This window comes from Odontesthes bonariensis, chromosome 19, assembly GCF_027942865.1.
Source record: "Odontesthes bonariensis isolate fOdoBon6 chromosome 19, fOdoBon6.hap1, whole genome shotgun sequence".
Classification (NCBI taxonomy): Eukaryota; Metazoa; Chordata; class Actinopteri; order Atheriniformes; family Atherinopsidae; genus Odontesthes; species Odontesthes bonariensis.
Genome location: NC_134524.1, coordinates 6,207,054 through 6,220,370, shown reverse-complemented (window position 1 = coordinate 6,220,370; position 13,317 = coordinate 6,207,054). Strand labels below are relative to the sequence as shown.

The window sequence follows — 13,317 nt, the reverse complement described above, 5'->3', positions numbered from 1 at the left end:
CATGTATATAGACTTGGAGGGAGAAAATGGATTTATAGATCAACCATTAACACGAGGCAGGCTGATAAGGAGGCTGAAAGAGCCGAGACGAGTCCAGTCACCTCAGATTCATTCGCTTTGGACACAAAAACGAGACAGAAATGAGGACAGGGGACGTCTTTTTTCTTACTCTGGTGATGGCAGCATTGGAAGGCAGCTTACGTCTCGGCTTCTTCTTCCTCACCTCCTCGTCTTCGTCAAATAGATACTGAGGGAGGCAGAAAGAAGCACAAAAGTGGTTCAGTTTAGGGAGAAATAAGGCAAGAATGAGGGAAAATAGAGAGAAAGAGGAGATAAAAGTGTTGGAAACAGTGTTTTAGAGGTTGTTGGTTTAAAGGCTGATGGCACTCTGGAGCATGAAATGACTGAAAACTAACAATTAATCTGCCACACCAAAAGGTTTGGTCTGCGTCGTCTTAAAGCCATTAAAAGCACGTGGATCTGATGACTTAACAACTGTAATTTTGCAACCTAAGCACCAATGCAAAACTCCACTCGTGTAGAGCCCCGCCCACACACTACACCACTGGTTCCCACCGGCCGTGTGTGCAGGAGTTCTGTGACACGCTTTGAGTAGAAACTTGTGCCAGACGGTTTATTAAAGTCTGGAAGTATTCGGTACGTTTTGCTTCGGCCTTTCCGTGAGAAAACACCGACTAACATCACAAAAAGCCTTTTAAGGTCACCTGTCCGTACGTCTCCTCCACCCAAAGACTCCAGATGTTCACATCCATTTCTGATGACTTGCTCTTCCACCTCCAGGCTTCACTGTCAGGACTGTGTGGCCCCTTTAATGTTCGTGTTCTTCAGCACGTTTAACAGTGTAGTTTAGTGCCAAATAGGCTGACATTAAGGTAAGTTAGCGCGATTATCACCCAAACAAATAATGTCCAGAACTACAAACGATGTTCCTACACAACTTCCATGATTTTCCAGATTTCTCAAGTGTAAATCGTGTAAAATGTGCTGTATTTGAGCTGTTAAACATATAAAATGTGCTGTATTTGAGCTGCTAAACATGTAAAATGTGCTTTATTTGAGCTGTTAAACATGTAAAATGTGCTTTATTTGAGCTGTTAAACATGTAAAATGTGCTTTATTTGAGCTGTTAAACATGTAAAATGTGCTTTTTTTGAGCTGTTAAACATGTAAAATGTGCTGTATTTGAGCTGTTAAACATGTAAAATGTGCTTTATTTGAGCTGTTAAACATGTAAAATGTGCTGTATTTGAGCTGTTAAACATATAAAATGTGCTTTATTTGAGCTGTTAAATGTGTAAAATGTGCTTTATTTGAGCTGTTAAATATGTAAAATGTGCTTTATTTGAGCTGTTAAACATATAAAATGTGCTGTATTTGAGCTGTTAAACGTGTAAAATGTGCTTTATTTGAGCTGTTAAATATGTAAAATGTGCTTTATTTGAGCTGTTAAACATGTAAAATGTGCTTTATTTGAGCTGTTAAACGTGTAAAATGTGCTGTATTTGAGCTGTTAAACATAAAATGTGCTGTATTTGAGCTGTTAAACATGTAAATTGTGCTTTATTTGAGCCGTCGATTTTTGGCCATTTCTGACATCTGTGCACAGTCTAGATGTTTATTAAATGGTTTTAAAACCCAACAGATCCCAGGTATCTCACACTCTGACCATGTATGCAATCATGTTGCTGAATATCTGCCATAATAACAGTTTACCACCAAACCAATGCACAGCATTTTATTTAGGCTGCAACGCTAAAACAGTGAGCGGTGAACAGTGATCTTTGCTCAGACGTACATACACATGTGTCTGTTGGTGTGAAATCCTGCACTGAGCCGTAGAGATTTCAGTGAAAGATTCTCCCATCCCCGCTCCAACAACCACAAAGGAACATAAAGACAAAGGACGGATGTCGAGTCTTCCTCATGGGCTTCACTTCTCTTGGATAAGAGATGAAGATGAGCGTCTTGTCGGAGTTCAATGAGGTCATCAGCTGGCTGGATGAGAACCAGGCTGCAGAGACGGGTGGGTAACAACAACAACTGCAAACCCTGAACTCATTTTTCAAGCCAATACAACCTGACCAGTTTACAGAGTATCCACTGGTTCTTAGTTACTGAAAACGTGCACAAACGGCAGAGACTGAGGCTTCAAAATAATAAATAAATTGAGAGGTGACATTAAATGACAGATAAACTGACGGATAAATGCAAAGTAAACTGATTTTTTATCACTAAGAAAACACTATAAACACACCCGTGCGTTTTAAGACCGTGTAGGAAGATAAAATCCTGAATCATCGGCCCCAGCTTTGACCTTTTTGCTCCCTGTTGAAGTGTGTCTTCACCTCTGTACAGCACCCCTCCCCCACCTGTTTATCCTCCCTCCAGCCGCACAGCTTCCTCCCATCCCTCCTTTCAGTCTTTTCAATCTGCCCCTCAGAGCCTCATCTCTCCGTGCTGTCTGCTCGCTCCTTTCAATCTTTCGCACCGACGGGCACCGACTCCCCCTCACATCCCCAGAGTGTCTTCACTTTCTCTCTCATAATCCGAGACAGAAGGTAACGGAATAAAGAAGAAACCACAAGCGCTCTGCTGAAGCTCGCTGCAGTTTGTTTTTGCCAGCGTTCATGCAAGCACTGGAACAAAAGACCAATAATAGAAAAGACTTTTCTAGTCAATAAACGAAGAAACGTCTCTTAGATAAACAAAGATGGGACTAGGTTGCAAAGCCATCCCTGTTTATTGGCTCTATGAATGCTAAAACCACTGATTATTAAAATGAAATCAGATAAAAAAACCACTGTTTTTGGACATTTCTATGGTTAAAAAGCTGCAGAACCTTGAACCACTGGCAGCAAAGAGCATCACAGAACAGCACAAACATGGAGAAGCGAGCCGGGAACACACCTGTCCATGAATAGGGTCATCGCTGCCTTCCTGTTCGGACGAGTAGCTCTCTTCCTCTTCCTCGGAGTAGTTGTCGATGTCTGGAGATCGATCTGGAGAGAGAGAGAAAGGCTGCTGCTTCATTCCCGTCCGTCTGTGGTTGTTACAGAGTGAGGAGAGACCGATGCGCCAACATTACCCGACATCTTGGCTTTGGGTCCTTCGTGATCGATGGGCTGGCTGGAGAGGGAGTAGACTCTGACCTCAGCCACAGGCACGGAGGCGTCCTTCAGCTGGCTGTGGAGGCCCAGGACCTGGGCGCCCTCACTGGGGTGCTGCATCACCTTGAGTAATGAGAGTGGGGAAAAATGCTCGTTTAAACAGTTTTAGAGCAAGATGCATTAAATCCGTTTGTGTCCTCGGCTTCTTAATCTTCTGTAATCTACCTGTAAAGCTTTGCTATTAATCAGCTGATATAAGAGACTGATGGCGGTGTCTGTAACAGAGGCCAGAGGAGCATCACGACAGCAAGAAAATCCCTCAAACCGTAAACTCGTCCTCGTATGGGAAATGAACAAAATCCTGAAACGCTCCGAGAAACAATCATCTTCCCAGATGAGATTCTGCAGCGTGGAAATAAAAATGATAACATCCGTTATCTAAATATCAGCCTCTGAATGCACTGAGCTGCGGCCATGCGATCAGCTGCAACTGAGCAGGTGTACCTGACAAAGTGGCCGGTGAGTGAATAATGAATATATGTGATGAATGGCAGTGGTCCCAGCATTGAGCCCTGAGGCAGTCCTCCACTAATAGGTCTAAATAACTTTTAACATTGTAGGATTCACTGTCACAAGCTTCATGTAAACCCAGAAAAAGGGCTGCAAAGTGTTGCTTGCTGTCCAAGGATTCTATTCATTCATTCTTAGGCCAGAAATATACCTGCTTTTTGATACTGCGCAGGGTTCTAGCTAGCGCAAACTTGCGTCACGGCCCGCTACGCTATAATTTTGGACCGCTACGCTTATTTCGGCAGAAATCATGTTAGAATAGCTGTAGCCTATTTTAACCCGTCCCTATTTGAAGTAAGCAAAAACGGTCAAGGTTGCTGTGCTTTTTCAAAGCTTCTTACATACAATATGTGATGAGCTGATCAGGTTATCATTTAAGCTGAACGTGCAGTTGACTTGGAGCTCGAGAAAAGAACGGAAAACAGTCCTCTCTCTGACAAGGTCCGTTATGAAGGTAACACACTGCCAAAAGCCAAGATGGGAACATCTCCCATTAAGACTTTATTGTTTTTAAAGTACAATTTCTCCCTTTGGGTACCCCTAGAATGGCCAATTTTTACCTTAAATTTCCAAAATCTCCGCACCATCCCCCCTGGGCTTGGTCGCTTCGCTCCCTCGCCTACACCACTACGCTATAATTTCATCCTAGCTAGAGCCCTGCTGCGGTCACGCCATCTGCGCTTCGGAGAGTGCGCGTCTACACCGTATCGTACGGTAAAGCGTTTGAGCCCAATGTACGATGTATATGGCCAGATTAAAGCAATACAATGTAACTTCTCAAAAAGCCCACTATGGAGCTCCCCCTACACTATGGAGCTCCCCCTACAGGCTTGGAGGTAATGTACGGTTACACTGTCGTAAATACAACACCCTTTCGCTTTCACGTTTCACGTTTGTTGACGAACCGGCGAGGAGTCAGAAGGTGCAAGCTATGTCGACCGAGAAGGTAAGAGTAATCAAATGTACCTGGGAGCGTGAGAGGGGTCTATTTGTTTTTGCGGTAGGTGTGCCAGAAAGCAAGTCGAAGTACTTCTGCTCAGCTCCCGGGCCACTACAGCAAAGTTACATAGCGCAGTTTTTCCAACTCAGACCCCCGAAGGGCATAGGAGACAGGCCAATCGTAATATTAAAACTCATTCTAGCCGCACAATTTTTTTCAAGCTGTTATTTTAAAGGTAGAAATGTTACATAGTATTACTTTAAATAATACTTAAAAAAAGAAAATCGAATTACTATCTGCAAACTCCACCAGATTCTTGTTCTACATGTCCCCAGCTACCTCTGTGGTGATTTTCAAGTCATTTAACTGCATCATTTTTTAATAAACTGATGTTTAAATCATACCCAATGCATGATGTATATGGCCAGATTAAAAAAAAAAAAAAAAAAAAAAAAAAAAAATCATAAAAAAAGAAATTTAAATTGTTTTTTGCAAACTCCACCAGATTCTTGTTCTACATGTCCCCAGCTCTAAATCCCCTTTCTTCCCCATCCTGATGCTCGGTTTGAGCTTAAGCGAGTTGTCTCGACTGATCCCAGCTGTCATTGGGCGAGAGGCCCAACATCAGAAGCATAAATATGAACTCCAATCTTGGCACTCCGAGACGAGGACAGCGAGGAGAGACACTGAGCAGCGCGCTTTGTTAAAGAAATGCAGACGGTGGCAGTAAAAGGAAGACGTGAGGACGTGGGAGACGGTGGAGGGAGAGGAAAAGAGGAGGCTGGAGCAGAAACAGCAGTCTGGGATTAACATTAAAACCCGGATGGCAGCTTAGAAAAAGGTAAACGCACGAGGCAGAGACGCTGCGTGTCTGCAGCCAGCAGCTGGATGACATCTGGCCTCTCTCAGCAGTCTGGTCACACTCGCAGAGTAAATGAAGTCTGAGCGGCTTATTACGGAGACGCAGATTAAAGAGGGACATTACTCGTTGGGCTGGGGTTCAAATGCTGCTGCTGGCTTTCGTGGGAAGCTAAATTTAACCAGCTTCCAGTCAGAAAAACAATTATGCAAATCTGCCAAAACAGCACAAAATGAATATTCGATGCAAAATACGGATGAGAAGACTGAGCACACTGATGGATTTAATGCAGATTCATCCTCTGAAACTTTACCAAAGCTTCTAAACGCCATTTAAAAAGAGTAAAAGTACAGCCTCCACTGACTGAATCCATTATGTGGAAGCAAATTCTCTCAGAAAATATACTTTTCCCACAAAAAATAAAGCATGAAAGTGTGTTTCCACTGCAGCTCAGTTTTATAAAAAGATGGAAGTGAAATGCAGTAACTCGAGGATTCTTGACGAGGCGCGGGAGCACGAGCAGCAAGACCTTTATAGGTAGAGGTGGGGCAGTTTTTGCTCAGTTCTGTTTGGTTTCTCCTTGACTTTGTTTCACCTTTACAGGTGATTTATGGCGCTTGGAACAGCGTCGGTCACATGCACAGTTTGTGGTTCCCAGCTGTAGGCACAGTTTAGATGAATCACAGCTGCAGTTTAAGCTCAGAGCCCGTCCACACCACAGATTTAATCCCTTAATAAAACAATTGTTTGATTAAACAAACAAACAGTCCATCCTCTGGTGTCCCAGCCTCTAAAATCTGATCATTTTCTTTGCGTTTTCTGTATATAATAACAATTTTTTGTTTTTTTGACAAAAGAAGCAACGCAGAGACTTTTAAGTTGGTAGTGACCACTTTTCCTGTTTCAAAGCCTTCTTATGAAACAAATTTTTAGTTTTTTTTGTCTGTGGGAGCTTGAATTTCTAGGCAAAGCCTTTTTTAACCCTTAACAAGTCCAAGGATCAGCTCCATGCTGCTGCTTGACGGGCGGGTGGAAACTAGCAGTCCCATTAAGGAGGACAGTGCCACGGACATGACATCGCTGCGCAGCTCTAAAAGCGTACGTGCGGGCCCTGTCATGTTAACTGTGATGCACACCAAGAGCTCTGAGGAAAATGAGTCTGAATCTTTGGTGTGAAGGAGTCTGCAGTTGTGTCCCTGAGCCTTTGTGGAGCAGTCAAACTGTCGGCAGAAAGAGCTTCATGCATAAAGTTTGACTGTATTTTACAGTTGCATCTCATCTTAGATGGGGAAGGCTTTTCATCAGGACCACCAGTCTGATTTGAGGCGCGATATCAGCTCTTTTTGTAAGCATCCTGGTTTTAAGACCAGGCTTAAAACTTTCCTTTCTGATAAAGTTTATAGTTAGGGATGGCTCAGGGGACCCTGAAACATCCCATAGTTAAGCTGCTATAGGCCCAGCCTGCTGGGGGCCTCATCTGTCACACCTTTCCTCACTTTACTCTCTTTTTCCCCTGTTTAGTTTCTCAAATGATATTATGTACATGTGACATTATTGTGGCCATTAACTGGTGTTTCCCTGTTCCAACAGGTATCCTTTGAATGGTGTTACAGTGTTTTTTCCCTCTTTTCTGTCCTCTCAAACCCCAGCTGGTGGAGGCGGATGGCCACCCTTCCTGGTTCTGGTTCTGATGGAGGTTTCTTCCTGTTCATAGGGAGTCGTTCCTTTCCACAGTCGCCTCAGGCACGCTCAGGATGGGAGATTGGACTGAAGACAAGTCTCACTGCAATCTGTTGGTTTCCTTAGCTGGGAAATTGTTTTTGAATTGGCTCTATATGAATGAATTGGATCACTTTGAAAATAATTATGATTACAATGAATTGAGCTTGAATTGGACTTTATTATGTAAGTGCCTTGTTGTATTTGGCGCTATATAAATAAAACTGAATCGAATTGAATCCTGGAGACCGACCCGGTTTCATTCCCTTTATTTTCCGGCACGCCACAGTTTGTTCAAGGTGTTTTACGCCGTTAATAATTTGGACTTTGCTGGAACGCACAGCCTGTGAGAGCCACCGGGCTTTCAGACAGTGTGACACCTCCACCATAAATCACAATCCTGGGAGAACAGCTTCATGTTGCGGGGGGACGGACAGCAGACGCTGGCAGAAGAGGCTCAAACCTAATTGGAAGTTTGATTCACGGTGACGTCTCTACGTGCCAGGAAGGGACAGCTCAGCCTGAGATTGAAATCCACCGTCTGATTTCCAAGTGCACTCCTTTCAATTGAGTTGGGATGAAGGTCGGCATTATATATGTTTTGAGAGGCATCAAAGTGAATTAAATCGTCTGGATGAAAAAGTAGGGACATAAAAAAAAGGACGTGCATGAAGGGCATGTGCAATGGGAGGTTATACCCCAGATATTAAGTTAGGACACATTAGGAAATGAAGTCAAACTGAGACTGGATGGTTAGAAGGATGAGGCTGTGAGGACATTTCTTCAGGATGAGACCCCAAAGATCCACTCAGTCGTGATTTAAACCTGCTGAGAAGTGCTGTGACCCTTCAAATGACCCGCGCACCTCTTCATCTTCCTTTAAAAATAAAAGATGGGGCGGTCGGTGGCGTAGTGGGTTAAGCGGCCGCCCCATGTACAGAGGCTACAGTCCTCGCTGCAGCTGGCCCCGGTTTGAGTCTTCCCCTCTCTCTCTGCCCCCTGCTTCCTGTCTCTCTCAAACTGTCCTAACATTAAAGGCACAAAAAGCCCCCAAAAATACTTAAAAATAAATAAATAAATAATAAAAGACGATAAAAACGGAAGAGTTACAAAGGAAATCGGACTCATCTATAAACCACAGAGTTCATTGTGGAACCTCTTGGCTATTTGGGGTCAATGCTGGGAAACGCTCTGCAGGAAAAACTGTGCGACACGGTTTCTAAATTCTCCCTGAAAGGAGAAATATACTCATGAACACGTGTATCGGCCCAGCTTTGGTTCACTGTGAAGAAGAAGTGACCACTGGTCACGCAAAAAGCAAAGATTAAAACCACCCAGCAGGGAGGTGATTAACTATTAATGCCAGCATTTATCATTCCAACAACCTCGTAAATGATCCATCTTTACCTTTCATTAACATCAGATCAAATAAACAATTATTTCAGCTCATTTTCCACTAATCAAAGAGTGGAGATTAAAGTGGACACAAGGACATATAGTTGGACCGATTGTCTGCAAGTGCTATTTTTAAAAATATAAATCTACTTCACACTTGTGTACACAAACTTGGCGCAGCATTACACATGTAGGAGTTATTTTAAAGAAGGTCGAGCCAGGCAGTAAAATGGAGCCAGTAAGATGCCTCCCAACATGCCAGCACCAGCACAGAAACGTGACTCATATGTATCTGATGAAACATCACACATGCCGCCCGTCAGCGTCGGGGTACCTCAGCCATGTTGATGAGTCCCAGGGCCAGAGTCTTGTAGCCCAGGATGGTCCGGTTCTTGTACCGCTTCCGCCGCTGCAGCATGATCTGAAGCTTGTTGGCGTCCCTCTTCAGGAAGTGCGGGTACTGCAGGCACAAACGTGCACATTGTCAAACAACTGCTGAGAAGAAACAGCGGGTCTGACCGACACAGAAATCCCATTAATTAGACGGATGCACGAGATCTTATCACCTGCTGAACTTTCTCCGGTGTCCCCGAGTGTCAGGCCACTTAGTCGCATCCGAGCTATGACATAAGCCATCATTAAGAATCTCACCGGGTGCGCTATATCTGGAGGAGCCAAACCGACTCCTGCAGCAATGTTCAAAGCCATGACACGACTCCACGAGCCCAGTTTAATAGGCCTCCTCTCCACAGTATTGCGGCTTTAATGTATATTATATAATGTCTGGTTCAGTGCACCCGGTAAGATTCAGAGAAAGAAACTCCCCCCCCCCCCCCCCCGGACCTTTCAGCAGCATTTAGACTCATGGAAATACGAAAGGCTGATTTAGAGCAGAAGAAACCCGACTGGGAAGGAGATTAACTGTGTTCCGCCTGAATGTACGCCGAGAGAGAATCTCCCTCCCTGCATTACAGTGTTTATGATTGTTTAGAGCAGAGATACTCACTATTTTTTTCACAAGAGCCACATTGGCAGCAAAATCAAGGGAAGAGCCACTTTTACCACAACATACTAAGTTCCCCTTTTGCAAATATGCATTTCTACATATAAAACATCCCACAAAAAAAGAAACAACACAGCCAATACATTTTCAATTAAGACCACATTTGCCTTAATACTGGGATGAGTGGAAGCTGGCGTGCATGTCCTTGATGCGTGCTCTGCGGTCAAGTCTGAGGTGGTTTAAGCGGGCTGCGTTGCCAGGTTTAACAGTGTGCCCCCTTTAGGAAACACTATTAAAGGGGTAGTTCGCCATTTTGCACATTAAGCCCTGTTTTTAGGTAGTCTGGGGTGAATTATAGATGTTCTGATCACAATTTGGACATTTGGTGCTGAACGGAGCATTTCGGTATCCACTGCTGCAGCCCCCCCACCTTTGCATTGAGTCAATTGACCCGAAATTGACCCGAAAATCGCAGCGAAATGTGCCTTCTAACAGTTGTTTTAGCATTTGGTGGACCTATTTTTCCGGACACCGTTGAATAGCAGCAGCAAGACATCCAGCCACTAGGTGGCGATAGTGCGTTGTTTGTGTACAATACAAATCAATGAAGACGGACAATAATGGTAATATAACTTCTCTGGAAGCGTATTTCGCGGTGATTTTCGAGCCAACGTATCGCTGTCCACCACAGACCACACGGTGAGTTTCATGTCTCTGCAAACAAAAGTTTAATGCCGTTTTATGATTGTTTGCTTGAGTGGTCATTGACTCAATGCAAAGGTGGGGGGGCTGCAGCAGTGGATACCTAAATGCTCCGTTCAGCACCAAATGTCCAAATTGTGATCAGAACATCTATAATTCACCCCAGACTACCTAAAAACAGGGCTTAATGTGCAAAATGGCGAACTACCCCTTTAAGCCTTAAATAATACTTAATAAAAATACCTAATACTGTGCAGTATTCTCTGTATGTTTTTTAAAAAGATTTATTATTATTGTTACCATATTGTTATAAGCTACTATGTGAGTGCGAGCCGCCAATCAAAGCTTGAGGAGCCGCGCAATGAGTATCTCTGATTTAGAATGAACAGGAAGTCTTCACACTGAGCTTCATGGTATCAGAAAAAACTGTAAAAACTGCAGCTAGAGGGGGCAGGACAGCCGTTAAAGAGACTGGCCTTTCTGAACCTTTGTCTGTACCTGCAGGGAGAAGGTGAGCTGGAGGTCGGTCTCTGTTAGTCCCGCTGAGGACAGCAGGATCTCATTGGAGCGCAGGATCCGCTTGGAGCCCTAAGGAGGGAAGAGAGGAGGAGAGTCAGTGCACTAGAAACATGGAAAGAGAGAGCAGGGATAGATGGAGAGATTTCTGATGGTGTGCCCGGACCGACTCCTGCAGAATCAAAGCAATGAATGATCATCACTCAAAGATGGAGAAGAGCGTAGGAGGCCGAGAGAGGGGAGGAAACCGGTGACAACAGCATCAGCCAACAGAACTAAAACAGCTTCAAGAGTGCCAGCAGAGAATTTACCGGTTTATTCAGAAGGAAAACCAGATAAAGACCATAAAGAGTGAAAACAAACCAGCAAGCAGGAAGTAAAATGGGTTTTCTGGAGGGATCCACGTCGACTTTAACTCACTCCGACTGTTCTTATTAAGAAACATCACAAAGCCTCCATCAATGCAACGTAACTCAGAGTAAACATCAGGACAACAACAGGAGTTACAGCAAGTGTTCTGGCTGGAAATCAAAGAAGAGGAAGCGTGTCCAGATCCAATAACCTGACTCCACAAAACAACTTTACAGAAGTGAAAAATGGGGAAGAAGAGATACTTTTTTTGGACTGCTCAGCAACATTTAAGCACCTCCTGTTCCACTTGTCTGAAACACTAAATGGAAGTGTTTAAGTCCTGTAATGAGACTTTGCTGACTGGAGCTACAGAAATAATGCTGAATAAAAGCCAAGTTGACCTAGTAGGGCTTTTCTTTTCTTCGTACTGAGCTGCTTTATATTTACAAATCAAATAAAAACAACAAAGCTAAGGACATACATGTCATCAGTTACATCCTGCGTGTTTTCCTTCCAAAGGTCTCAGAAGTGCCGTCATACCTGCAGTTTGACGGCGATCACCACCGAGGTGAGGTCTTTGTCCAGCTCCTTCAGCATGATCAGTTTCTTCAGGGTCAGGTTGAAAAGCCTTAAAGAAAAGAACACAACGAATTACTGTCAACATCCGGCTCCCTCGTGGTGCCTCGTTGTTTTCACTGTACGAGCAAAATGATCGAGAAGCCAACAGAGACACATTTGTTCCACATAGAGCTCTTAGCGCAGTGTGAAAGCTCTGCCCACAGAGTGATAGTTAGAGGAACTCAACTTGGAAGTCAAAAGCATAAGAAAAAGCCTGGTGTACAACCGCAGATCAAAGATGGCTTATGGGCCGCAACATCGGACAGGGAGAGGGGTTCAAAGACGGGGTCAGAAAGTCGTATTGACCTGCAGACTGACGCCATGACCTGCCACAACAGAGCAACCAACAGGAACGCAGCATCGGGTGAGGTAATGATCAACAACACAGGCGCCATCAGGTAGAAATCAAAGACAAACAAGTTCAAAGTAACCTGAGGAATTCAAACAAAGAAGCCAAAAATATGCAAAAGCCTCGTCTGTTTGTTTATCATGTGTCTTTCCAAGCAGGAAAAACTGTCATCAGCTCATAAAATCTACTTCACATTAATGTTAGGCTTAGAATTATTGCTGCTCTTCAGGCGGTCTGCAGGAAGCCAGCAGATGTGGTCATCATACAGTCTGTAAACATCATTCATCAGATGCCTATCGCACAGTTTAAAGCTGGAGGTGAACATATAAGAGGGCAACAACCAGTGAAGCAGCTTTAAGACCCCAGTCTGTGGGCTACTGAGTGTAACTCACTGTGGTAACGTTAACGCATTAAAGGCAGCACCAGAACAACATGAAAACATAATAATAACAGAATAGCTTCTGCACTTTGTCCCTAAACTATGATGGGAATCACCTGGTCTGTAGCTTCTGAGCACTCATGGAAGCACGGGTCAGAAAACCTGTCTTCCATGTCGATCACCAGTTAAAAAACGTACAGAAATGTTGAATCGACTCAATTTGACGGACATAAAGAGACCTGCTGATGTACTGGTGCTGATTCCTGCTGCAGTAGATGCACCTCGAAGCACACGTAGACACACAAAATAGGGCAGGAGCGACCTTTCTTTATGAAACATTACACTAAATGTTAGGGCTGGGCGAGTTAACTCGTTATTGTCGCGTTAACTTGTTAATTATTTAACGCAGATGAATATTTTTCCGCACATTAAGACAGGTTTTATTTACTATTATTTTTTTTTAATTTTGGGGGGGGGGCTTTTGTGCCTTTAATGGAAAGTTCAGAGAGACATGAAGTAGGGGGCAGAGAGAGGGGGAACGACACGCAGCACCCCTGTTTTATTATTTATTTTATTATTGTAAAAGTCTGTTGCTGACAGGCTTTTATTTTGTAAAAGTCTGTTGCTCACAGGCTTTTATTTTGTAAAAGTCTGCTGCTGTCTGCTGTGGAACTGGAAAAGAAAGTAATCGGCGGATCCACCAAACATGGAGAAGGGTACGGAACTTTTACTCGGCCATTTTCATTTTAAAGTTCTTCCAGACGGCGGAGTCGACAGAACCAAAGTCA

General features: G+C 43.8%; 1 protein-coding gene across 2 annotated transcripts in view; it reads right to left on the bottom strand.

Annotated features, from left to right (window-relative positions):
* The window catches only part of pacs1 (phosphofurin acidic cluster sorting protein 1), a 72,537-nt gene that overhangs the window by 20,635 nt on the left and 38,585 nt on the right, over positions 1 to 13,317 (bottom strand). For both annotated transcript variants that reach the window (XM_075451660.1, XM_075451661.1), the window contains exons 2-7: positions 11,724 to 11,811; positions 10,815 to 10,904; positions 8,946 to 9,071; positions 3,107 to 3,251; positions 2,929 to 3,020; positions 170 to 247 (exon numbers count right to left, since the gene is read on the bottom strand). In XM_075451660.1, coding sequence (XP_075307775.1) covers positions 170 to 247; positions 2,929 to 3,020; positions 3,107 to 3,251; positions 8,946 to 9,071; positions 10,815 to 10,904; positions 11,724 to 11,811 — 619 coding nt within the window. The remainder of the gene's footprint in view (positions 1 to 169; positions 248 to 2,928; positions 3,021 to 3,106; positions 3,252 to 8,945; positions 9,072 to 10,814; positions 10,905 to 11,723; positions 11,812 to 13,317) is intronic.